This window comes from Drosophila willistoni, unplaced genomic scaffold, assembly GCF_018902025.1.
Source record: "Drosophila willistoni isolate 14030-0811.24 unplaced genomic scaffold, UCI_dwil_1.1 Seg143.1, whole genome shotgun sequence".
NCBI classification, from domain to species: domain Eukaryota; kingdom Metazoa; phylum Arthropoda; class Insecta; order Diptera; family Drosophilidae; genus Drosophila; species Drosophila willistoni.
The window spans coordinates 498,914-523,982 of record NW_025814102.1 but is presented as its reverse complement, the minus strand read 5'-3'; the positions used below and the strand labels follow the sequence as shown (position 1 = coordinate 523,982).

The following is a 25,069-nucleotide window of genomic DNA, read 5'->3' as shown; positions in this document are numbered from 1 at the left end:
CTACAGGTGTAAGTATTTACAAATCTGTATGTTATTAAATAAATACATATGTATATTTATTTATATCGTAAACTTTGTTTGATTCATTTCGTTTTTTAAATTTTTGAGCAGACATTTCACATATATACAGAATCAGTTCAACAGAACCAAAAATCAACAAAAATTACAAAAAAAAAAACACACATTTACCTTTGGCATAGAAATGCATATCTCTTGATAATGCATTCATCCTCTTTATTTTCTATATACCAAAGTCTCACAAATATATAGAATTTTTGACCTGAGAGTCGCAGATATGATTGAAACAGAATCGAAATCAAAGCGAAGTTTATAAAGATACATGTGGGCATTTTTCGCTTAAGGCTTCCATACTTCTGATTTTGGCAAAGTGTGCCGAGTTAAAGTCCTTACAATTGATATGAATATCCTAGCCTCATATTGATTTTGTTTATTTCGGAAGCTGTAGAGACTTGACGGCCCAGTGGAAATGGTTAAATGTTTACAATTATTCGAATAACTTATTCACTTTAAGCCAGCCTTTTGAAAATTGAACAAGTAACCTTTCATTATCTATTCTCAGATAGTTTTGACATTGACAAAAGATTAAAGTTTACATCAGCGACTCCCATGTCTTTTATACTCTTTCCTTTTATTTCTTTTTTGGATTTTCTCTACTGTAATCATTATTTATTTTAATTTTACTTTAGAGTAGTTAGCTAGAACCATTTAATAATAATAAAAAAAAAACCGAATACCATTTTTCTCAATACACATTTCATTCAATTTTCTTTATCTTATGGTTTTTTTTTTTCACTAACGAGGTAACATTTAAACGAATTTTCTTATCACTTAATTATGATTTCTGTTTTTATTATTTTTTTTTTAATTTTCTTAGTTCGTTTTATCGTATTTCCGTATGCATTTTATTATTATGGTGGTTTTTTCTTTCTTTTCTTTTTTGTCTGAAACATTCATTCACACTAAACCACCGAAAACTTGATTAGCAATGCTTAAGTTTGAGAATGATTTGAGTTCGGAATTGTTTTTTATCCCCCAACTCTCTTTCCCTCCGTGTTGGGGATGATGATTATGATGAGCTGCCCATGTAGCCATTTCTCTGGGGTTCCCTCACTTTCTCTATATGCGTGTGTGTGTGTGTGTGTGAGTATTTGTGTATGCGTTTTCTTTTTCAGTGGCTATCGTATAATTACAATTTAATTAAGCTATAATAATAATCGCCGTTTGTTATTACTATTCCGGCCAATTGCTACCACCTCATACCCATGTTCATGTTCATGGGGCTCGCCCGTCGCATCCGGCTTTATTGTTGTCCTTGATCTCATTGAGTTTTCATTTAACTTTGTTCTTGTTGCTGCCGGCGGCCTTTGTCTGCCATAACAATACATTGCTTTTGTTGTTGTCGCTCTTGTGGTTATGCTTCTTCTTGTACGCAATGTTGTTGCCATTAGTACCAATAAGGCTAATAGAAATGTCTTTATTAGTTGCATTGTTCGTGCTATTGTTGTTGTTGTTGCCACTGGGTCAGCTCCGCTGCCAGTATCCGCATCTTGGTTGCGGTCCTTATATAAACGACCATTTTGATTGCGTGAACCATCCTCGTGACGATTCTCCTTAAGTACCACTTCGTTTTTCTGGGTGATTCAAAATAGGTTGTGTGTGTGTGTGTGTGTGTATGTTTATTTGAGTGCGAAAGTTGTTGTTATGTCATAAAATTCATTGCATATTTTTGAGCTTCTATTGTAAACTTACCGTTACCTCATTTAAATCATCATCACGTAAATTTTTCTTGCCAGGACGCTCCATTTCTGTAAATTGAGATACACAAATTTCATTGCTTAGGGCTTGCTTGATTAAAGTTTTAGCGAGTTTGGAGTTATCTAATATATTGTTATAATTAAGGCAAACCTTGCATTTAAGTCGGCTTCATATTAATCTTCTCAAAGGAAAATTATTTCAAAGGCAACGCAAAAAGGTGAGCAGGTTGTCTGTATAGCTATTTCAAGAATAACCAAATTCTATCATCAGCAGACTTTGCTAAACTCCAGAATTGGAATAGCCATACCATGTCTTCAACGCTAAAACTAGTTGGAAATTGCAACTAAATAAAGCGAAATAGATTGGCGAAGCCTACAATACCAAAGTCAACCTTTTTGTGCATACCCTTAGGCGTTATGAAAAATTAATGTAAGAGCTCAGATTCGATTATCAAAACAATTTCCTCATATACTATTATCTATGTATATACTGAAGCCGTAGGCGGGATTAGGGCTTTAAAATTGGGGAAATTGGCTCCTTTAAGTATGCAATAGGCTGGAAAAATTTCACTTTTTGCAACAAAATTTAAATTTTTAGTTTACGTTGTAACTTGATAATTGTGTTAAAGGGAATTTGCTTTGATGATGTCTCTATCCACAGAATATTTATAGACTTCTTTAAATTTTTAAAAAATATTCACGAATTTTTGGACTGCCTATTGCATGCTTTTGGGAGCAAATTTCACTGATTTTTTGCTCCTAGATTCGCCTATGACTAAGTTGGGTATGGGTAACGCTTTCGCCTTTGCATGGCATTAATATAGTTCAATTTGTATTTGTTCTTAAAAATTGCATATTTAAACTATAGAATATATAAATATGTTTGAAATCTGAAAAACTAATATCCAATTGTCAAGTTTCTTCAATGGCTCTTAACTCTAGTGTTGGCAAACGTGGCATATTTACAGAAATTAGGTATTAAGCTGATATCATAGTGTTAGTTAGCTTCTCAGTTTCTTTTTTTTACTAAGATTCACGTTAAATGAATATTTCAATTAACTAGTTTGTTCATTGTTTTGCGTTATGATTGAATTCAAAATTTACAAGTGAAGTCCAGTGAATGGAATTGTTTTCATATTTACCTAAATTCAAATGAAAGGAATGCAATGCATAATTACTAATGTTATTGGTAACCAGAGAGTCCTTTTTAATTGAGACAAAATAAATTAGTTCAGTCCATTAGAAAATTGAATATGACTAACAATCGAATTGCAAGCATGTATGTATGTATATTGAAAATTGTTCAACTTTGGCAATAAGATCTGTTTTATTTGACTTGCACAAATGTGCATTGTTATTTCATGTTACAAATATAAATTCTTGGCATTAGTGCAAAATGAATTGCAATTGTAAGGAGGCACAGACAAAGTGAATTTGATATGCAATTTTCTTGAATTTCCATTCGACCGAAAATAAAAGTATGTTAATCACTTACACTAATAAATTTATGCATTGGTAAAATTTATTTCAAAAAGAAAACAATAATTCAAGAATTTGAGGTATGCCTTTTCGGCCAGATTTCTTTTTGTTATTTTTGGCATGAACTACATAAATTTAAATGATGAAGGTCTTAAAATATTATTCGTAGAACTAAAGTACATTTTGATTTCTTTATTTTTTCAATCGGATCACGGTTTTGTTTTAATTTGCTCTAAATTATAAATTTTTGCATTCTTCTAGGCTTAATATGTTTTTCGGTTTCAATTCTAACATAAAATCAATGCATTTTATCAACCATCTAGTCGAAAATTACTTTTTCATTGCGATTTTTATTGATCAACACATTTCATGCAATAGCAACATTTGTCGTATGATTAGAAATATTTAAAAATCAATATATTTCATCTTTATTTTCCATTTTTTGATAAAGATTTAGAATCCTGATGTTGCCACAACAAAGGTGCAAATTTTGATTCGATGAATAGGAACATTTCAATTTATATTACAAAATTGGTAGACTTTATGCTAAAACAAACAAGATCTGGCCCAATTTTGGTAATTGGCCGAAGATTTTATATACCTACCGTATAGTCGTATGGTGCCTTCAGTATCGCCAATGCTATTCTTTGATATACATTTATAGCCACCAAAATCGCTCGATTGTAATCGTTTTATATGTAAAATCATTTCAATGGCATACATATTGTTCTCCTTCTCCGTTAGGGCATAACGATCGCCAGCAATGATCATTTCACCTAAAAAAAGGGGGGGGGGGGGGGGGGGGGGAAAAAAAATTAAACGAAACGAATTCAGTTTAGGTGATGTGATGAGATGAGAAATGAAGTCATGAATACGAAGCAGGAGAGCAGCATGAATGAGAATGCGGTAAAGAAGACGATGATGAAGATAAGGAGGTCATATCCAGATTGAACACAGAGAGAAACAAGAATGAGAGATGAAGAGTAGGTGTTGCCGTAGATGATGAAATTTCTGACGAAGTTCACCACGTTTTCGTTGTCACGTTTGCAATATACGTCAAATGCAGTTGACAAAAGGCAAAGGCAACGGCAACGGCAACATCTCTTACATGCCACATCTCTGGAACACCTCATCGTCATCTTCGTCTCCATTTCCATCGACATCTCGTTCCCTCGGTTTTCACTCTCATCCCATCAACCTCATCGCCATTCTTTGGCGCCAACTGAAAAATATTTTAGCTTCGAACACGAACCAAATAAAGACAAATTGCGGCATTGAAAGGTTTATAAAGTTTCCAACGAGCAGTTGAAAATGCTAAATGAAAAATTCAATTCGTTGCCACCCACACTATATTTTGGGTCCCCCATACCCACTTCTGGTGCTCGCCAGGCAAACACAAACTTTTGGCTTACCATTCTCACGCTGCCAATAATTGATGGCCTTTGGCGATGCTTCGACATTGCAAATTAATGTGACATCCGTTAGGACCGGAGCGCCGACCAATTGATTTGGCACTTGCACCAAAGGATGAACTGCAAAGGGAAAGAGAAAGAAAGAAAGCAAGAAGAAATGAATGAATGAATGAATGAGATATGTAGTGTGAGTAGAAAATTGCTAGAAAGTGAGCAAAGTCATCGTCTGGTTTGACCTTGCCCACAATCGACTGGCAATTAGTCGCCCGCCCCCTCGTTCCAATGCCCCTTTATCCTAAAAGAGAGAGAAAGAGAGAAAAAAGGAATCCTACTCAAAATCTCTGTAGCCGCTTACTATGGTTGTCAGACGGATTGCTTGGTTGGTTGCTTGGTTGTTCCTTCACCCGTTATTTGTTAATGGCAGCTGCAAACAGCAGCAACAACAACTGATACGATTTTAATTGAAAATGAATTATTTTGTTGTTAGAAGAGAAAAGTGAACGACAACAGAAGGAACGAACCAACGAAACGAGACTAGGAAGGAACCAACCAACACCAACCAACACCAACAACAACAACAATTCTGGTCACAATTGGAAAAACAACAACAACAAACACAAAAAAATGCCATTTTGGTCTCTGTTACTAGAGCCTGCGGAAAAATCCTTTTAATTTACCTCGTCTCATTGACCTATTCGAAGGGTATATTAGTTTTGCTTGACATGCATTCAAAATATGAATGACTAATTTTGACATGATAAATCTTTCTATAGCTTGCATTTTTTTAAAAAGTCTTTTGATCTTAATTTGTTAGCTATTGCATTCGATTCTTTGCTTATTATTTTCCTGTTTTTTCTTTTTTGTAGGGAAAGAGCATTGGCAACTTTGTAATAGTTTAGATTTTCTTACATTTTTTCCTTCTGGTCATGTTGACTGGTTTTCATTTTTGCGTGTTCTTTTTTGTTTTTTTTTTTTTTTTGTGTTATTTTTCGTGTTCTGTTGAGATTTTGTTGTGTTTTTTGTTGTTGTTTTGCCTTGTCTTTGACCCCGCAGTCTTGGGTGTGTTGATGGTGCCTGGGTAAGCCACCAACTGACTGTAGGGCTGACCATCATTGTTTTTGGCTTTTCAACTTTGCCACGTTGTTTGACTATTTGGCTGTTTGCCCGGCTGTTGCCTTCGATTTTTTTTTCGTCCTCCCCCCCACACCCCCACACCCTTTCATTCATTCTTTTAAAGGTTTTTTTCTCTCTGTCTGTCTTTCTGTCCCGTTTGTTTGTTTGTTTTTTGGCTGCATTCAAGCGTTCATTATTGGTCAATTTATTGGATTTGTGCATGCCACACTTACACCCACATTCAACCTCACCCTTTCGTGTGTGTGTGTGTGTGTGTGTGCTTGCAACATATGTCATGTGTTCATTCCCATGTTGTGTAATTTCTCCAGCAAATAGTTGTTGCTGAAATTGCTGCATTGCCTATCACTTATTGAAAAATCAATTTGTTTTAATATAGTTTTGGCTTAGCACATGCCACTCAAGCTGTTGCCACACATTGTGTGTGTGTGTGGCAAAGAATTGTTGTAAAAATAAAATGCAAAAATTGTGTGTTCAAATTGAAGTTCTTGAAATGATATACAAAGAAACATACATACATGGATATGTGCACTTTTTAGGTATTAATTTCTATGTGAAAATAAATTTCTATAACATTTGCTATACAATTTATAGTTTTTTTTTGTGTATAATTATAGAAGAGTGAAAGTGTTCTAATGAAATAAAATACTGATTGTACAATTTGTCACCACAATATGTAATTTTGTAATGAAACGAATAGAATCGTTCATAAAACCGTTCATTATGAATGAACCTTGGTAGATATGACTAAAACAATCGGTTTAGAAAGTGAAACAAACTTGGACGCCCACTCTTTCCACCCATATAGGATAACAATGCGTATACGTAATTACGTAATTATAGAGTAAAGTTGGAGCATTTTCATACATCTTCATGTTAAAGATACTGTCAAAGCCGAATAAAAACGTTTTACCAAACATTTACAGACACAGGGTACCAGTTTATTACCCTTTTCCATGAGTTTGATCATATTTAGCCATCTTCGAGTTTTGCTACAGCGATATTCTCAATTTTTTGGATATATGCCATAAAATGTAATCGGAATCAGAGCAATTTTTTTTTTAAATAATCTCATACCATCTCAAGCTATCGGGATATATTTTATTAATCTTATGATTATTGTGGTGATAGAGTCCAAGTGACAAAAGTCCAAATCATAGTCTTAACAACGTGCCTGCCAAATTCCAGTCTTCTATCTTTTTAATTGTAGTTTATGCCTAAAAATCGACATCGGGGTAGTGTACATTGACTGGATTTCTTTATATGAATGATATATGTACATTGGGGCATCAAATGAATATTAATCACCAAGTTCTTCTTTCGATATTTCAGTTTTTCTCTTGCTATTTCTTATTAGCTTGTGTTCTAAAAATTCTTTCAATTGCTGCATGGACGGATCTACAAAATATTTTTGGGAAGGGCCGATCAAACAATGAAGATTTTAGGTTCCGTTTTTTCAGTAATTTTCGATGAAGGAATTCTGTCAGTATCAGATTTACAGGTTGGTGGCTTAAAGAAGTGAATGAAGACCTCCCAGTCTACCCTCTTGGATCCGTCCATGGATTGTCGTAAAAGCAATACCGCTTTGAAAACTTTATGCTTGGGATTGAAGTGAAATTTCCAGTATTTTTTTTTTCACCAAAAATGAAGTGGTATGATTTTCACAATTTTTATTCAATGCTCCACAAAATATTTATATTTAACCCGATTCGGTGGTAGCTTCAGTAGAAGTGCTTGAAGTCGAGGTAGCTTCTGTGGTGGAGGTGCTGGTGGAGGTTTCAGTTGTGGAGGTTGTGCTACAGTTGTGGCGATGATGATGACGACCACCATGGCCACGTCCACCACGATGACCGCGATGACGATAGCCACGACGTCCGCCGTCTGAACTGTCGGAAGAGCGAGAACGTCTTCCGCTAAAGCCTACTACACTACGTCTAGAACCGCCGCCGCCGCCGCCGCCGCCGCCGCCGCCACCACCGCCTCGTACTCTAAAGCCCACGCCGCGGGAATTACCGCCGCCACCGCCTCCACCTCTGCCACCTCTTCCACGTTGACCCTCGACCAGGACCACAGCGACCAGTATTAATAGAACAAGAGTTATATAGCCACGCATATCTCTAGTGGTTGGTTGCTTCGATCGGTTGTAGAAAAGAAACTGTCGCTTCTCATTGCATGCTTCACACATTTTATAGGTACTTGTCAGGTGAACGTCATTTGTGTGCTTAGCTGAAAAACGAAGACATCAATGTCATGGACAAGGCCATCTTTATTTTTTCTCCTTTTTTCTTTCTCTTCTTTTTGTTCTTCTATTTAGCCAAATTTAAATGTACTTTTATACATTCTATGTGTTTTGTTATAAACAAAACAGCTGCTTAATATTTTTGAACAAAATTGTATACCAAATATTTGCAATTTATGGTGACGCTTAACGCAGCAAAGTCTTAAACTGAAACTGGAACTCATCCAGCAATAGAACAGATATGTATTTTAATATATATATTAGTATAAATAAATACATACTTATAAAAATAGTCATGCCATTTGCTTTAGCCAAACGTTTGTTTTAAGTTCATAAGTATTAGTATTTTGAATTCAATTTGCACACTAAACGTTTTTAAATATTGAAAGCAAAATGGTAAACCAATATTGGCATTAACTTTAATATTTATACCTTGCACTCATAGGATGGAATGGTATATTGATGACAATAAAATGTAGATATCGGTTGAAGGAAGAGTTTGAGATATCATAAAATATAACATATACATACATTAACAGTGACTTATCCACTATCATCCGTTTTATATGAATTCTACAAATTTAATCTGAAGAAATTAGGTTAATATATATATACATAGTATGTCTTTTCATCGGATGTTTGTATGCCATCTATGTATATGATACATCATGTGGTTTTCAAATTGGGTCAAAATTTTCAAAATTATAATCTTTAATAATTATTATAAGTTTAAGTTTAACATCTATTTTGAGGTTAATCACATAAGAAACAAAAAAGTTTATCTGATCAAAATTATTGTTCGAACGCTCGTTTTTAATGGGGGCTGTATGATATAGTCATCCGATTTTTATAGAATTTGCCATAGTCATTATTATGTAAATTAAACTGACAAATAATAATTTTTATGACAATAGCCTAAACTGAATTACTGAATTAGACATTTCTATGGCAGCTATATAGTATGGTGGTCCGATCCGTAGCTTAGACGGTCTAAGAGGAGTTTGCGCTGATCCAGCCGAACAGATAAACATGACTAAATGAACAGATTTTGTCGCACTGATCCAGAACCTACAAATATGTTTTTACTTCCATCAATGTGTTGCACACTTGTGACCAAAATGAATATACCCTTTTCTACCAGGAACTCATATCAAATTAAACCATGTGGATGTAAAATGGAAACAACATGTTACGTACCTTGGAGTTACGTTAGACAAGAAATTAACCTTTAATAAACACACCCGTCAAGTCAGGCACAAAATAAATCTCCTAACTCGCACTCTTTACCCTTTTATAAACAGAAACTCCAAACTGAATTAAGTGAACAAAATGTATCTATTCAGATCAATATTTCAAATTGTACTATTTTACGGAGCACTGGTCTGGGCTGATATCGCTAACTGTCATATTGAAAAACTACAAGTAACTCAAAACAAATTAATCAAAATGTAAATGCAAATTGAATTTGTATTCAACGTATCCTCATATAAATGTCCTAGCATAAGTCATAGTTCTAGTCGTAAGTTTTATCTAAATGCATATTTAAGGGGTTTTTAATAAAATTTTCTCCCCAACTTATCTCATAATATATGTATTATCGTTAAGCATCAATGTCTAGCAAATTATTACATACTTAAGTAGAAAATGGCAATGCAGCATGAACTCTTAACCCTTAGAATATTACTCTCACATATTAAATGTATATATTTGAATATTAGTGAATAAATTAATGAATGAATAATACCCTTTCTCACCCATTTTGTTCTCAGAATATTTCAACTATCGCATTCAAATTTGCCATACTTAAATTTCTTTTCAATATCTACCGATATGGTTAAGCAATATACAATAGACAAGTGGTTATGTAGTCTTCAAATGTATAAAAGTTGTTTTCTTTATAAACCTTAGAAAAGTACGATAAAGGAGTTTCCCGACTTCAGATTTTCATTGCGTAATAATTTGATTATGGAGTTAAAGAATTAATCCTTACTCTCTGCTAAGGACTTGTCTTATCAACTGTGTTAGTAATTTTTTGGACTAACCCGTTTTAGTTTATTTAATGAATAGAATTAGAATTGACTGAATATTTTGACAGAAAACTTTATTGGATTCCATTTAATGTAAATATTTGTCTGAACATTTTGTTGGGTCTTATGAAAAGAGTTTGTTGTAGTTTCTGTCTATCTAATTTATTGAACTTTTATCTTATTGGCAAGTTTCACCACAAAATGGAATCACTAACTAAAGGTTTTGTGAGTATTTAACGCTAATTTTTCCTATCTCGTCGCCGCGTCAATGAAACCCAAAGAGCCACTTAATTTTCTGATTAAAATCAATCAAGCAAAGCTCCGAAGCAACTTAAGAAGTCGAATACATATATATGTATGTACATATACGTATAGGGAGAGGCAGAAGGTTAAAAATGTAAGCACAAAATCAAAGGAAAAATGTAGGAAAAACGCAGTGAAATAAGCGAGTGAGGAAAAACCTAAGGAAAACTCCTCTCATTGCCAGCTGAGTTTGTTGTTTGGCGAGAAGAAATCACTTCAAGCATCAATGCACAATGCCAAGGGCAGGAAGCTTCGATGCGATGCGATGTAATGAAGGAGGAATAGACAAAGCGGACATACGATGAATTCACATACATGTGTAGGTACATATGTACATACATACATATGTATGAATGTATGTGTATGGCGGTTTCTAATTTTTTGTATTTTCTTCTTGCTTTAAATTGAAATTGAGACGCAGCTCACAAAAGGCAAAAAGCTGATAGCAATAAAAGAGCTAGAAGTGGAGCCCACACTGACAGCTAGATTTTTCTGCTTCTTTTTTTGTGCAAATGGAAATGAAATGACAAAGGCAACAAAATTACGCACACACACACACTCACAGACACACACACGGCTATATACACCTTCAAACACACACTCGTTGGTTGAAAAAAAAAAAATCAGAAAACACAACTCGGGAGAGCAAAAAACGAAAAAGAAAGAAAAGAAGAAATAATGAAATGAAAATTAATTTTTGCGGCATCTCCCATGCACAGAACGTACTTGGGTCCCCACTCCATCTCCATACCCATCCCCCATCTCTATACTCACTTCCCCTCGTTACACCATTCTTAGCACATTTTCACACCCGTGTCAATATAATTTCTTGATAAGATCTTGCCATGTTTCGCTTCTAGTGGTAAGTACCTATTTCACCTCCATCGCCTGCATGTTGTTGTGCCAAATTCCATTAACTTTAATGTAAAAGAGCGGAAACTGCCCTTAACAATTACTTGTACGTACCCACCAATCTAACTAGCTAGCTAGCTAGCCAGCTTTTCCACCTACCCTAACACCGTTGGCCCATCAGGCCACCAAGTTTCGTCTTTTTCAGACCTCAACCTTTGGCAAAAAAAAAAGTTTACTCTTTCTGAAACGTGACGTTGGCTGTCTGAGTAATGCGTTTAGAAAGTTTGCTGGCCACGTGAAATAAAAACGGAAACACTTGCAGTTAAACTTTTTATGATACCCAGTACCCATCTATAGATACAAATTCCAGGACTCGTTCAACATGAAGGCTAAAATCAATAATCTTGTAAATCGTTCGATAGAGATCATAGATCATAGTCATCAATAGTTTCTCATAGAAAAGACTTGATAAAATATGGTCGCGATAAGGCACAAGAAAGACCCTCGAGGTCTGATCTAACTAGCCTAGCTTACAATAGAATTATTGTTTTTGCAATATTCAGCCATATAAAGGATGTAGGGTTTTATAATGGTCCTGTGTTAGGTGTAGTCAGGTCAATTTTATTAATATGTTTTGCATAATGTACTCACAGTGCACCTGTAGCTTCATTCGTTTGCTCACTGTTGGCGGCACTCCATTCGAGGCGATACACATATAGGCACCCATTTCCGATCGCGTGACTTTTGAAAGAGTTAACATTTCGCCCTCAACTGCTTGAGCTGTAAATAACAACAACAACGACAAGAAGATTGACATGCGGTTGGTTAGCCTGCTTTATGCAAAAAGCACAAAAATATATATGTATGTATGTGTGCTTTACCACAATGTGTCACTCACCTTTCGTCTTTTGATGCACCCCATTGCGTGCTATAATCTCCCTGCCATCTTCACGACGCCATGTGATCTTTGGCTTTGGATGTCCACGGGCACGGCATATTAGTTTGGCAGAGCCCCCTTCGGGCACCATCATATCGCCAGAGGTTTCCTCATTAATAATATCCGGTGGTATAACCACCTCCAGTGTGGCTGTCTAAAAACAAAACAAAAACGAAGGGCAAAGCAGACAAAATTTCATAAATATTTTACATCAATTTCCAAAAGTCATTCAAACTAACAAAATGCAAACGATTCAAAATTCTCCCACTTTGAAAGGCAAGGTAAAGCATGAGAATATTCCATTTCCTAAATATATTCTAAGCAAAATAAACCCATTAGACTCTTCTTTCCATATCAGAATAAAAACGGAATTATAGTTATGAGCTAAATTGTTACAATTGCGTTCTTTTTTAGTAGTACTAACTACTCACTGAATCATTATAAAGCAATTCCCAAGCGAAGGGAAAAGAACTTTCAAGTATGAAATTTCATGAAGATGAAAACGACCAAAGTTCGCCAATAGGTTCCTCCCTTTGAAAAACATTAATTGATGATTGTTTTAACGAGGAAAACTTTATTTATTCAATTGTTTTGACGACTCTAAGAAAGCTTAACCACTTTTCGAGTACACGATACAGGAAAAAGTGTTATGTCCCTATTTGGTTTCAAGATTTGTTGAGTTTTACTGTTTGCCAGCATTTTACTGCAACGCTATCAATTTTAATTTTCCACACTTTGAAGAAACAAACAAAAAAAAAAAACAAAAACAGGACAATATCCCAGAAAATAAAACAGTCAAAACGACAGCAAAAACAAAATACGAATACGAGAGAGAGAGAGAGAGTATAATGAAATTATTCTGTGAATGTTATGGAGCTGCAATTTGGCCCATATGTCTTTGACTTGTGGTGGCTCATCTCATGCTCAAACGATGCCAGAGGCAGCCTATCTATCCACCAGCACACACACAAATCTACGTATAGAACTGGAGGAAACAGAGATGTAGACAGCGGTGGGAGGCGACGGCGGTGGCGGTAGTGATGGGTGGTGGCGGTGGCGGTGGCGGAGGGTGGTGACATTTAAACACGATATATAAACAATGAAGCGCTTTAATGACAAAAATAAATAACAAACAATGCGGCATTGCAGCCAGTGTGAGAAAAGGACAGACAGACCCAGAGATGTCATGAGGGAGTACGCCTGAGTCTCATGTGACGTTGGCATCGCTACTCGAGTCGAGTCGAGTTGAGTTGGCAGCGCCCTGCATGCGACATCCAGGCAACATACATACAACCATTTTTTTCTCCCCTCCTCGCTGACCGACCTATTAAATGTTCTTCTTCTCACTCCACTCTTCACATGTGCAAAACGATTGCGTTTTCAATTTCATTTCATGGCAAGAAAGAGCATGGCCGGAAAGGGGGGACTGGGACTGGGTAGGTGAATGTTTGGAAAATGGTTTTTCCAACGACAACGTCGACGGCGATGACGACGGCAACGGCGACGACGACGACTTCGTGTAATAAAATCAACCTAACAAAGCGAATTGAGTGAAAAGCAAATATGAGACAAATAAAAAACAAACAGGCTTGACGTTGCTTTCAGCTTCATTCACCATGTTGCTCTTGTTCTTCTCAGTTGCGTTTTAAGCCTTTTTTGATGCCCTGCCCACTGCACTGGGTATATCAGCTTTACTTGAAATCGACACACATACATATACTAATATAATTATTATAGACTTGTTAAAATTTGCATCGACCTTTTCTTTTTACATTAATTAACGCCTTTGCCACCATCATCAGCATGGATGTAAAAAGAAAGGATATACAGCATTTGGATAACAATTCGTGGATTTTATAGTCATGAGTTTAAATGTATGAATATCGCAATGTGTCATGACTGTCAACTGCACTGAAACCGCAAAATATAAACCAAAAGAAACAAATTTAAAGATCATCAGCATTATTATCATTAACATCATTATTAAAGAACTTTTACGATATCATAAATACTGTGAGGAATGCAAATTACATTCAATTTACTCATTGTATCGAATGCAACCTGTGTAATCAGTACTTATCTTCTCTCTAAAGGCCAAAATTCAATCTCGAATGTGATATTACTGAATAAAAAAAGGAATGTTATATATATATATAAACTTAATTTATAAACTTAATTATATATATTTTTGACTTCTATGACGTTTTCAAACACTAAGCAAATTTGGAGTACTCTATTTCTTCAGAAACATACATATATCGATCGAATAAGATATCACTGATTAGTACTAATTGTAAGTACCAACTAAGGCAACCGAACCGATTAACTTTCCCTAGGCAAAGCTTCAATAATCCTAATTACCAAAATTAAAATGTCTTCTTTCTGCAACTGTATAAAGAAAGAAGAAAAATAAACTTAAGTTAAATATTCGAGGGTGGCCTCAAGCCTTCCACTTTCGCTTTTTGTCTCTCTCTCTCTGTTCGTCTCTCTCTCTCTCTCTCTCTCTCTCTTTGTCCACCTATGTATCTAGGTTCCTTTGACTGACATTTTGCATTCTTTTCTATCCGCTTCATTTAAAAGTTAACCACAGAAGCAAATGCTGAAGCACCACATCAACCAATCTATGGGGCCATCGTTTCATTGTCGATATATCGTTATATATACTATAGTAAATTGTACTTACTTGCATTTTCATGGGATCTGTGTTGACCTGACACATGTATTTGCCGGCATCCTCCATTTTGACGCCACGTATGTTCAATGTCCATGTGTTGTAGTCATTGTGTGTTACAGATAATCGATCATTGTTGGTTATCACATGCTCATGGATGGCCAGAATTGCCTTTGCATCGGCCTTAATCCAGGCAACCTGATGTTGGGTGTAGCCAATGGCAGATTGGGATTGGATGTGCAAGTGGGTATGGATAGTTGATGACAGGGGCATTTTGTATAAGTGTGTGTGTGTGTGTGTGTGTGTGTGTTGATGTTGGTGTTGATGATGATGACGATGAAGACGATGTTCCCAGTTGCATATCAAAGTGATTGCGTGTGTGTGTGTGTACCAGATGTTTGGCAAAATTGCAGTTTGATATGTCAGCAGTTGAGTTGACCAATGGTTATTGTTAATGCCCATTATTGGCAACATTCGCGTCATTCATTGTCATTGTCATTGTCATTTTCATTGTCATTGTCATTGTTGTGGTCATCAGCATCATCATCATCATCATCATTGTTCGTTAAAACCAGAGTATAGTTTCAGCAAATTTCCGGTTTGTTATCGCACAGATTGTTGTTGTTAAAATCGATTTGCGGATGTATTAGAATTTTAGTTGCCAAGTTTTCGTGACCATTGTGGGTTAGTTAAACGCGATGACCGAGTAAAAGGCATAAGAATGTAAGGGGGTTTATATGCAGTATCGTTGACAATGTTGGCATAGTAGTTGCAGTAGTTTTTGGGTTCGTTGGCGTTGTCGTTGTCGTCAGATGTCAGCGCAATTTGACGCCATTCACCCGTTTTTGTTGCCACAACAAGGCGGAGGCGTTTTTGCAAGTGGGTTTGGTTTTTTTTGTCCCCATTTTTAGAATGGTTTGAGATGGGATATTTCAAGTGCAATTAGTGGAATTGGGTTTGTGGTTTTGTTGTTTGGTTTGGTTTTGAGTTTGTATTTGTGTGTGTGTTTATGTGTGTGTGAGTGGAAAAAAGAACATTCAGCAATTAGTTAACATTTCCAGCTTATGTCATAGCCTTATTCTTGCTTCCTTGTCGGAGCTGACAAAAAACAACCAAAACACAAAAATCCACAAAGTATAAAACACACAGACATTCAACGATTCTTTTTCTTTTTTTTTGGTTTTTCTTTTTTAACTTTCTTTGCATATTTGTTAGTCTGTGTACTGTGCCCCATATGCATGTATGTGTGTATGTACATATATACAAACATATGGGGAGCCCAGTTTACACAAAGAAAAAAACAACAAAAAATAGGGGGAAAATTCAAAAAAATATCTTTATACATATGTATGAACAAATGGGTGCAGTTGGCGGTGCATTTTGAAGCGGCTAATCAGTTGGTATTAACAAGCAGACCATGCAAAAAAACAAACGAAACGAAAGAAAAAACCAAACTAAAACCAAAAAAAATGGAAAACAAACCACAATAGCAACAACAATACAGGATAAGCAGGGGGGAACAACAAAAGTATAAAGTGTACGGTAGGGGATAGGAAGGGAAAATATAAAAATCAACCGAATGTAACAATACAAAGAGAGAAAAAAAATTGCATTGCCTACTTATGCGGGCATAATATTTTCTCTTGTGTTTATTTCTCTTTTTTACATTGCTGTTAGCTTTTCTGATCCCGTTGTAACTTTAGAGTTTTAATTAGCATTATGACAGCGTCATACTAAGCTCACTTTTTTTTCTTTCTCTCATATTTTTTTGTTTAGTTTTTTAATTCTTCTCTTGTGCTTTGCATTGCATTCTCTGGTAAAAAGTTTTGTTATTTAAGCTGCTTTCCGTGGCACATGGAATTTTTCAATCTGATAGGGTGAAAATGAAAGGAATTGAAATGAAATATGGTAATTATAAATGTAGCGTATAACTTTTGAAAACTTAATTTCCTCAAATAAATATTAGCAAATTGTGTAATTGAGTACAAAGAGAAGTAAAAAGAGAAACAATTTTGAATTAGATTTGATTTAAGCGGCAGGTAACAGTTCATTTAAAAGTTACAGTTCTCGGTAGATTAGTTGTTTAAGGGTAAGAAGTTTGCTTTTAAGCCGATGGTCATAGTTTCTAGAGTTTGTAATAAATGGTTATCTTGATAACCAGACTCAAGATAAAAATATTCAAAAGAAACTAGCTTATAGCTTGTTTAATCAACCAAAATTAAAAAAAACTGTAAAATTTATGATGTAATGCCAAGTGTTTTATTTTCTAAGCATGACAGTTGACATAAGTTTTGAGTTTACGAATAATATTAATAAAATATATAACATTTTTAGATACTGGACGTTTTAGATAGAAGTTCATATATAATTAATAAAGTAATTAATTTAGCTCTTTTTTTATCCATAGATAGCTACAAATATAGTTAGATAAAATACAAATTCAGTATTGAATTAACCATTATATGAAGCTTTATCAGTTATGTACTTGTATTTTGTGAGTTTTTGTCATTGGTTCTGTTCTAAAATTTACACTTTTTTATGCATTTAATCGAAGTAATCTAGACGATTTACTGAACGGGCTTTCTTTCGGTATTTTTTTTTTGCTGTCAGTCAAAACGTAAATCCATCTGAGACTCTAATGTCATTTACCGATTTGCCAAAAAAAAAAAGCAAAACAAAATGCAAAGAACCGATTCGAATAGGGAAAAAATCAGAAAATAGCCAACACTTGGCCATAGAAGGACGACAATAAGCGTGATTGTCTGTTTGATGTTGTTGCCCTGCAATTCGCTCTTTATTTATTTACTCAATAAAGCAAATTTATTGAGTAATGCCAAGTGGGCGGAACGGATGGCAAAAAGGCGCCCAGTGATAGACAAAGGCAGAAAAGGATTGCGACCAAAAGCAGAAAAACAAAAAATAACCGAAAAATTCAATGGAAAACCAGGAGATTAAGTTGATTTTGCCCATGACGAATATTTGCATACCCTTTGCAGCTTAAATTGGAAAGTAAATAAATATGATTTATCTCACTCTCCGAACGTTTCAAATATTGTTATTTGAGTTTTAAAAATATATCAAGAATTTGGAGAAAAACTTAACATTAATATTTTCTATATTGTTGAGTACGTATCTGGAATTCGATACTTTTTTCCCCGATAATTGTCATCTTCATCTTTTACTTGCAGCTAGACACTAAGGAACTATTTGAATCATGTTAAAGTTCGTAATTGAAATAAATATTCATATGTTGCAAACGTTTGTTAAATTAAATGTACTCATTTTGTTAGGGAATCAACGAAAAAAAAAAAAGAAAACGAAGGGGTGGGACGACAAAAAACAGAAATGTGAAAAAGTTTTAAAAATGTAAATGCAAATAAAGCGGAAGAGCAAATGTCATAAAGTAAGGCTACAGTTACACAGAGAGGACTATATAAAGGACTACAAAAATATACATACAGACACTCACACTCACACACACACACACCCACACCCACACCCACACTCACACGCACACACACGTACACACATCCATATGTAAATACAAATAAACATACACATACAGAATAAAATTTGGTGCAAAGTTTGTTTCGGTTTTAACTCGGTGCGCTTGAATTTATTTTTATATTCATATTTGTTCAACCAAACTAAAGAACAAAAAACTATATATATATATATATAGATTATATGTATATATAGTAAAAATATATAATTTTAAACCGAAAATTGAAGAAGGTGGTGGAGAAGAGAATAAGAGAGAGAAAATGAAAGCAACAATGCAACGATTATGCGACTATAGGTCGCATTTTATTTTCTTGTTGTTGTTGTTTTTGTTGTTAAACATAAAAAGCAATTCCTTTTGATCGTTCATTTATAGTTTTATAGTTGATGTTGAGAACCTGAAAATGGAAATCTTTAATTATGCAAAAACCAATCGGCAGTTGGATCGGATTCATTAAGGAAAATGCTTTCGCATTATTGCATTTCTGGTGGTTGAGAAGAATTGAGGGGATTAAGGATGATTGCGGTGGGGGTGAACAGGGAGCGGGGTTTCCCACTTCGAATCTTTTTGAGCTTTGGCTGTAGCAGTAACGTTTCGAGTTCGTTTCGTTTCGCGGAATGCAATTTATTTGATTATATTGACAATATTTTCATACGTATATTTATTTATTGTTTAAATAAAATGCCATTCTCATTTTTCTCCCTTTCTCTTACATTCTTTCTCTCTCTCTCTCTCTCTCTCTCTCTCTCTCGTTCTCATTCTCACCCGCTTACTCCATTATTGATTCGCCCCTGCTCAAGTGCTCCTGTGTTGCGCCCCTGTATTTTGGCCTTGTTTTTTGTTTGATTGAAACATCGAAGGATTTATATGAAATGGCGTTTTTATTTATGAGGCCATTTCGTTGATTAACTCTCTTTGACGTGCGTTGCAAATGGAGAGCAAGCAAGAGAGCATGATGTACAGACAGACAGAGACAGAGAATAAGATAGAGCAAGGGGCATAGAGAGTAAGGAGGGGTTATTGAGGGAGCAAAGTGACAGAAATGCATTCAATACCAAAACCAAGAAAACAAAATAGCAAGAATTTACTGTAAATTGCAGTAAAATGTAGCTTTTATTTTTTGTTTTACCAATATGTGTCTATCGCTATTTTAGAAAAAAACCGAGAATTCTACACTGAAAATTGAATAATTTGAATAACAGAGTTTAAAGTTTTTGTCCAATTTTGGCAATGATATTCGTAGAATGTTATGTGATCCTGGATATCGATTAACTTACTTAAAGTATGCCTGACCAATCGATAGTTAATAAAAACATTGTATAACAGCTCTATTATCTAAATTGTTAGATTTAATAACGGTATCTGTCCATTGCCTAACTTATTCAGAGCGAGTCTTCGTATTAATTCAATGACATATTGTTATTCGAATCAATTTCCACTCTAGTTTAACTTTGTTGTTAATTTATCTTTTTCCATACAAATTAAATGTTTGTCAAATTCAATTGTCAATTGTATAGACTTTTTTGTTCAGTGTAAAGTGATTAACAATATTAATTCTGTATTTACATTTAATTTACGTTAAACCAATGACTGCATTCCCTTTAGAATCGGCTATATATGCATATATGAGGAAAAAATAAACCAAAAGCACAAGCACACACACACACACACAAACAAATTTTGTTTCACAGTTTAAATGGTTTTGGATGCATTTTTTGCTTTTCCCCCCATACCCCTACTCCACTCCACACATTTTACCATGGTTTTCTTCACACATTCGATGAACGTGCAAAAAGTGATATCCGAAACCCGAATAGACTGCCGTATATCCAATTATAAGTCAACTCGTTGCTTGTGGGGTTTACTGTTACTACAGCTGCTACAGGCACTTGATCGAATGACCATTGGTAGGCAATGTATCTTGTAATCGATTTCGATTTGTTCGGATTCAGTGACATTTTGAATGTTCACTCTAATTTCCGGCGCACAAAAACCTTAGCCTACCCATGTTGAAGCTTATGCAAACGGTAACTAGGCCAGATTCGAGAGTCATACTCTATTACTATATAAATAACATATATTGCTTTCGAATTTATATAGAGAGGTGTAAGAATGACAGAATAGTCTGTTAATATTAACAATACTCAAAACGAAATGAATATAAATGAAAATCGGATTTGAGTAAATGAGTGAACGGATGTAATACCCAGTTGCAAATACTATTCTATTACGCAGTCCTCGGTACATGAGTTGTCTAAGTGGCCCAGTCATTTAGTCCAATGAACAACGAGGATCCGGGTTCGAATCCCAGGCTAGTGTATGGATGTAGTTTTCGTCTAAGCCGAAGGCCTTAGTTGCCAGTGCTTGTAAAATATAGTTAGGTTGATAGTTTACATCTATATCCTTTCCTTAATAATAATACTAATACTATTCTATTATGGTTCAAAATATGGATGAATCTAGAAAATATTTTCAGAAGGAAAGGCCCGATCTAAAAGTCAAGATTTTAAGCTTAGTAATTTTAGTCATTTTTGATAAAGGCATTTTGTTAGTATGGAAATTTATCGAAATTGCATTACCACTTCAAAGACTCACTAGCTAGAGATGTAAAGAGATTAAATAAGTCAAAATCTGTTTGAAGTATTCACATTTTGGAGGTGTCTAGACCACCCAGAACTTCTCTCTTGATTGGTTTGTGATTTTTGAATCGGGGTTTGCCCCGATGGATGGGACTTTGTCTTGCATTGATAAAGCAATGCAAGTAAGAAAAGTAAGGTAGCTCAATAAACATTTTTTTTTTAATATTGGAGGTGAATTTCATAGTCTTATTTATATTTTATAAATTTGTAACAAAATTGTTTCCTAATTACTGTTTTCCCATTCAGCTCAGCGAAATAAAAGTTTAAATTTTCCAAACTATTCTAATAAGGGCATGATATTTGGCAAAACTATTTGATTGTTTGCTTCAAAATATCCCAAATGAAATGAGACAATTCAAAATATTCGAATTGATTCAAGCGCCTTAGTACATTTTAAAGCTTTGACCCTTAATTCAATGTCTTATGTTTAACTGATTTAACTTATTTAATGAGATTTAACACACTCATTCATTTCATTGCGAAGTTATCACTCGTTCATTTGAATTATTTGAATGTGATGTTTTTGTCATTCATACAGCTCTCTAATGCATATCAACATTTCAACTGAAATACATAAAATAAATAAATACATAAATAAATAAAAACTTTTAATAGAAGTTATTAAAATAAAATTCCCATTTGCTTTGGTTAACCGTTTTTTCTTCGAACTTGTTTTAGTGGTATGTATATCAAAGGGTTTTTAAATAATAAATTGCAGATATCAATTACTTGTAAAACAAAAAGCCTAACAATAAATTTAAAAAAAAAAAGAAAACTTGTGTTTAATCTTTTAGATTTAGTTTTATGTAATTTAGAATTATTTTAAATAGTAAAAGAAAAAAAAAAAGATTTTATATTCGATTGTTTTCAATGTGAGTAGTGACCTAATATGCTTTATTCATTTTCATTATTCATTAATTGTAAATTGTAAGATTTGTTGTTGTTGTTGTTTGGTTTTGTTAACAACAATTGATTACAATTGAGTGGCATACTATCAAATCAAATTGTGTATAAATACTTTATGAATTGAAAAATTTCATTTCTAACCACCTCTTACCGCCAATTCCCTGTCTGTTTTGTTTTGTTCTCTTCTGCCCTGCATAGCCCCCTCCCCCTGACCATCCGTGTTCTAGCCAATTGCCATTATTCATTTTTGATATTTCATTGCTCTCATCTTTTTTGGCGGCCCCACAAATTTGCGGTGTTTGGTCATAAATTAAGTGCTATGAGTGCTAATAATAATATTATACCAGATGATAAAAACAATAAGCTGGGGCATAATTTTTCCGACTTTCGCCATTGTGAATAACAACGCATTTTTCGTTATGTTTATTTTAATTTGTATGTATGTATGTACAATACATAAGTAGTTGCAATTGCAGCAGCAATTGTTGCTGTTGTTTTTGTTGTTGATGATGGTGTTGCTGCTGCTGTTGTTGTTGTAATTGCTGTTATTATTATTATGGTTGTTGTCATACATTTAAGTGGGTATGTAGTTATTATTATTATTATTGAAATTTAGTTTTTTTTTTTTTTGGTTGCTGTGCATTGGTGCGTTAAATATGCAGAGTGCTATTATAGTTATAAGTAAGTAAGTAGATATAATATATATACTTATATATATGTATATATAGGTATACTGTATGATAATGGCTTTTTAATTAGAGATATACATATATATATGTAGTTGAATAGTAGTAATAGTAATTGTAGTAGGTGCGCTTAAAGATTACATAACTGATTATTATTAATTATTAGTTTTGTGCAGTTTTTTTTGTTGGTGAGAAAAGATTTTATTATATTATGATATAGATTTTTGTTGTTTTAACTTTATTTTTATTTTTATTTTTTTTGCTTTTGTGTTATTTAGGGTGCACTTGAAATGGGGATATGAGAAACGGAAAAGTACAGATGACTCAAAATGAGAAGAGAATGGAAACGGAAATGGTAACAGAAAATGTAAACGAACATATGTATATGGTAAATTCAAATATGTAAATTGAAACGCTGAGTGTTTTGTAAAACCGATACATACCTTTGCTGGGGCTGACGCACCGTCACCACTCACCCGATGACCACCCAGATTGTTGACCACACAGGTAAAGGTTGCATCCCGTCCCTGGGCCACTGTCACATTCTCCAATGGTATGACAAAGTCCGGCTCGAAGGCGCCCACTGAAGAGATTTTGTTTGAAACGGAAAGATCTTCATTTCAAATTTGGAGAGAGATTTCCATGAAGATAAGAACATTAAAAATATATTGAACAATTAACGGATTTCGATTACAACAAATGCACAAATGTCACCTGTATGTGTATGTGTGTGCGTGTGTGTGTGTGTATCTGTTTGTGAAATGGAAACGGCATGTTAACGATTGGCAAATTAAATATGCTTAAGCTATACACTTATGGTTAACGATATCGTTTAATTTGAGTAAGGCAAGGCATTAAATTGTTAAAATAAATACCAAAGCAAAGCAAAATATATTCAAATGTTTAAGATAATTACAATAATCGATATTGATATGTCGACAAATCGATTTGGTTATCGTTACGTACTTATTTGCCCAAACGTTTTATCCCACGCCAGAAAGACTTTCACACTTACCAATGCAGTTGCTGAGTAACATCAACAATATCAATTGCCAGCAATACGCAGATCCGGTTGCCACTCTGGCTCCTCCTCCTCCTCCTCGGCCTCTTCGTCCTTCTCTAGCCAACGCTTTTGTGCCAATTCTTAGAAATCGTCGATTTCCATTGGTAATCTCAAGACGCGCCAGTTTGGGACTGATATATTTCTGATGACGATTGCTTACCATGGGGCAATCTGTTTGGTTCGATAACGAATTGAGTTTCTTGTTTTTAAGTTGATTGCCATTGACGGCGATATTTTGTTCGCCGATCATTTTGTGGTTCACCGTTATAGTCATCATAAAATTAATGTTTCAGTTGGCAATAACATGATCTTAATGAGGTGATTTGATTTGCTTGAAGGTTATTGTTGCTGCTGGCAAACAAACAGAGAAATAGGGCACAAAATGTACTTCAATATATTCAATATTTATGTATAATGATCTAAAAAATTATATGTAAACGTAAAGAAAAACATCAAACTGATCAATTTATACACATATAGCAGTCAATATGTTAAGGTACTCCAATTGTCCTGGAAAGTTTGATGACTTACTAATGGGTTCAGTCAATTCTAAATGGAACATCAACCAAAAAAGTTTTATAGAAAAACATTTAAAAGCAAGTGCCCGATCACGATGAATGTCTATCGTTGGTTATAGCAAAGCAAGGACTTAGGATTTATTGCAGGACAAGTCCACAAGAGATTTGATTTAAAATACATATAACTGGCTAATGTTGTCGTCAAAAAATGTTTTAAAATATGTTTAAAATTAGATAAGTAATTAGAGTCCCTTGCCATATATTACACTCATGCTTAAAAACTTAGTTTTCCTGGCTTATATCACGTCAGTACACATTGACAAAGCTATTTCATGATGAAACATCAAAATTTATTATAAATACAACAAATGTCACATAGAAAATTGGAAAGTTACATATAAATGAAATCTATGAAATCGCTATTGAAACACGTTAAATTGTTGAATTGCACTGTTAAACTGAAACTCTGTTTTTTAGGTTATACTTATGTATGTCTTTTTCGCGATAATCGATGTGAGCAATCGATTACCAACATGATCAGTGTGGGCAAAACTATAAAACAATAAATGTAAAGTTAAAGTAGATTTGCAGCATGAGTCTAATAAAATGGCAAGGGACTGTAATAAAGTAAACAGTAAACTTTTTAGACTTCGATATTTAATACCTAAAGAGAAATGAAAGTATTTTAAGGTTAAACAAAATCTGTTCAGCAAACGTTGCACTAGTTTTCTCCGAAGGGAAGTCGACTCACCACAACGGACATAATAATAATTTAACTTAAATTTTCTATAAAATCATTGACTAGTTTTAAGACCAAATAAAGTATAGTCTTGCTTAGCATGAGAACCTGATATAGCCGTATGTCCGTCTGAGCGAATTTTCTTTGCGTCCTTCTTTTCAGGGCTTTTGTTCAGAAACTTAAGCTTTTA

The 25,069-nt window shown here is 34.4% G+C and overlaps 1 protein-coding gene across 1 annotated transcript; it reads right to left on the bottom strand.

Moving 5' to 3' along the window:
• Window positions 1-872: 872 nt before the first annotated feature.
• LOC6648301 (neurotrimin) lies at window positions 873-23,872 on the bottom strand. The gene is made up of 10 exons (XM_047012451.1): window positions 23,783-23,872; window positions 23,622-23,688; window positions 23,003-23,172; window positions 14,839-15,024; window positions 12,117-12,309; window positions 11,870-11,998; window positions 4,667-4,786; window positions 3,860-4,030; window positions 1,771-1,826; window positions 873-1,652 (listed from the first exon to the last, which is right to left on the bottom strand). Exons 1-10 carry the CDS (start codon window positions 23,870-23,872, stop codon window positions 1,224-1,226), a joined length of 1,611 nt encoding a protein of 536 aa, XP_046868407.1. The 3' UTR covers window positions 873-1,223.
• Between the last annotated feature and the right edge of the window lie 1,197 nt (window positions 23,873-25,069).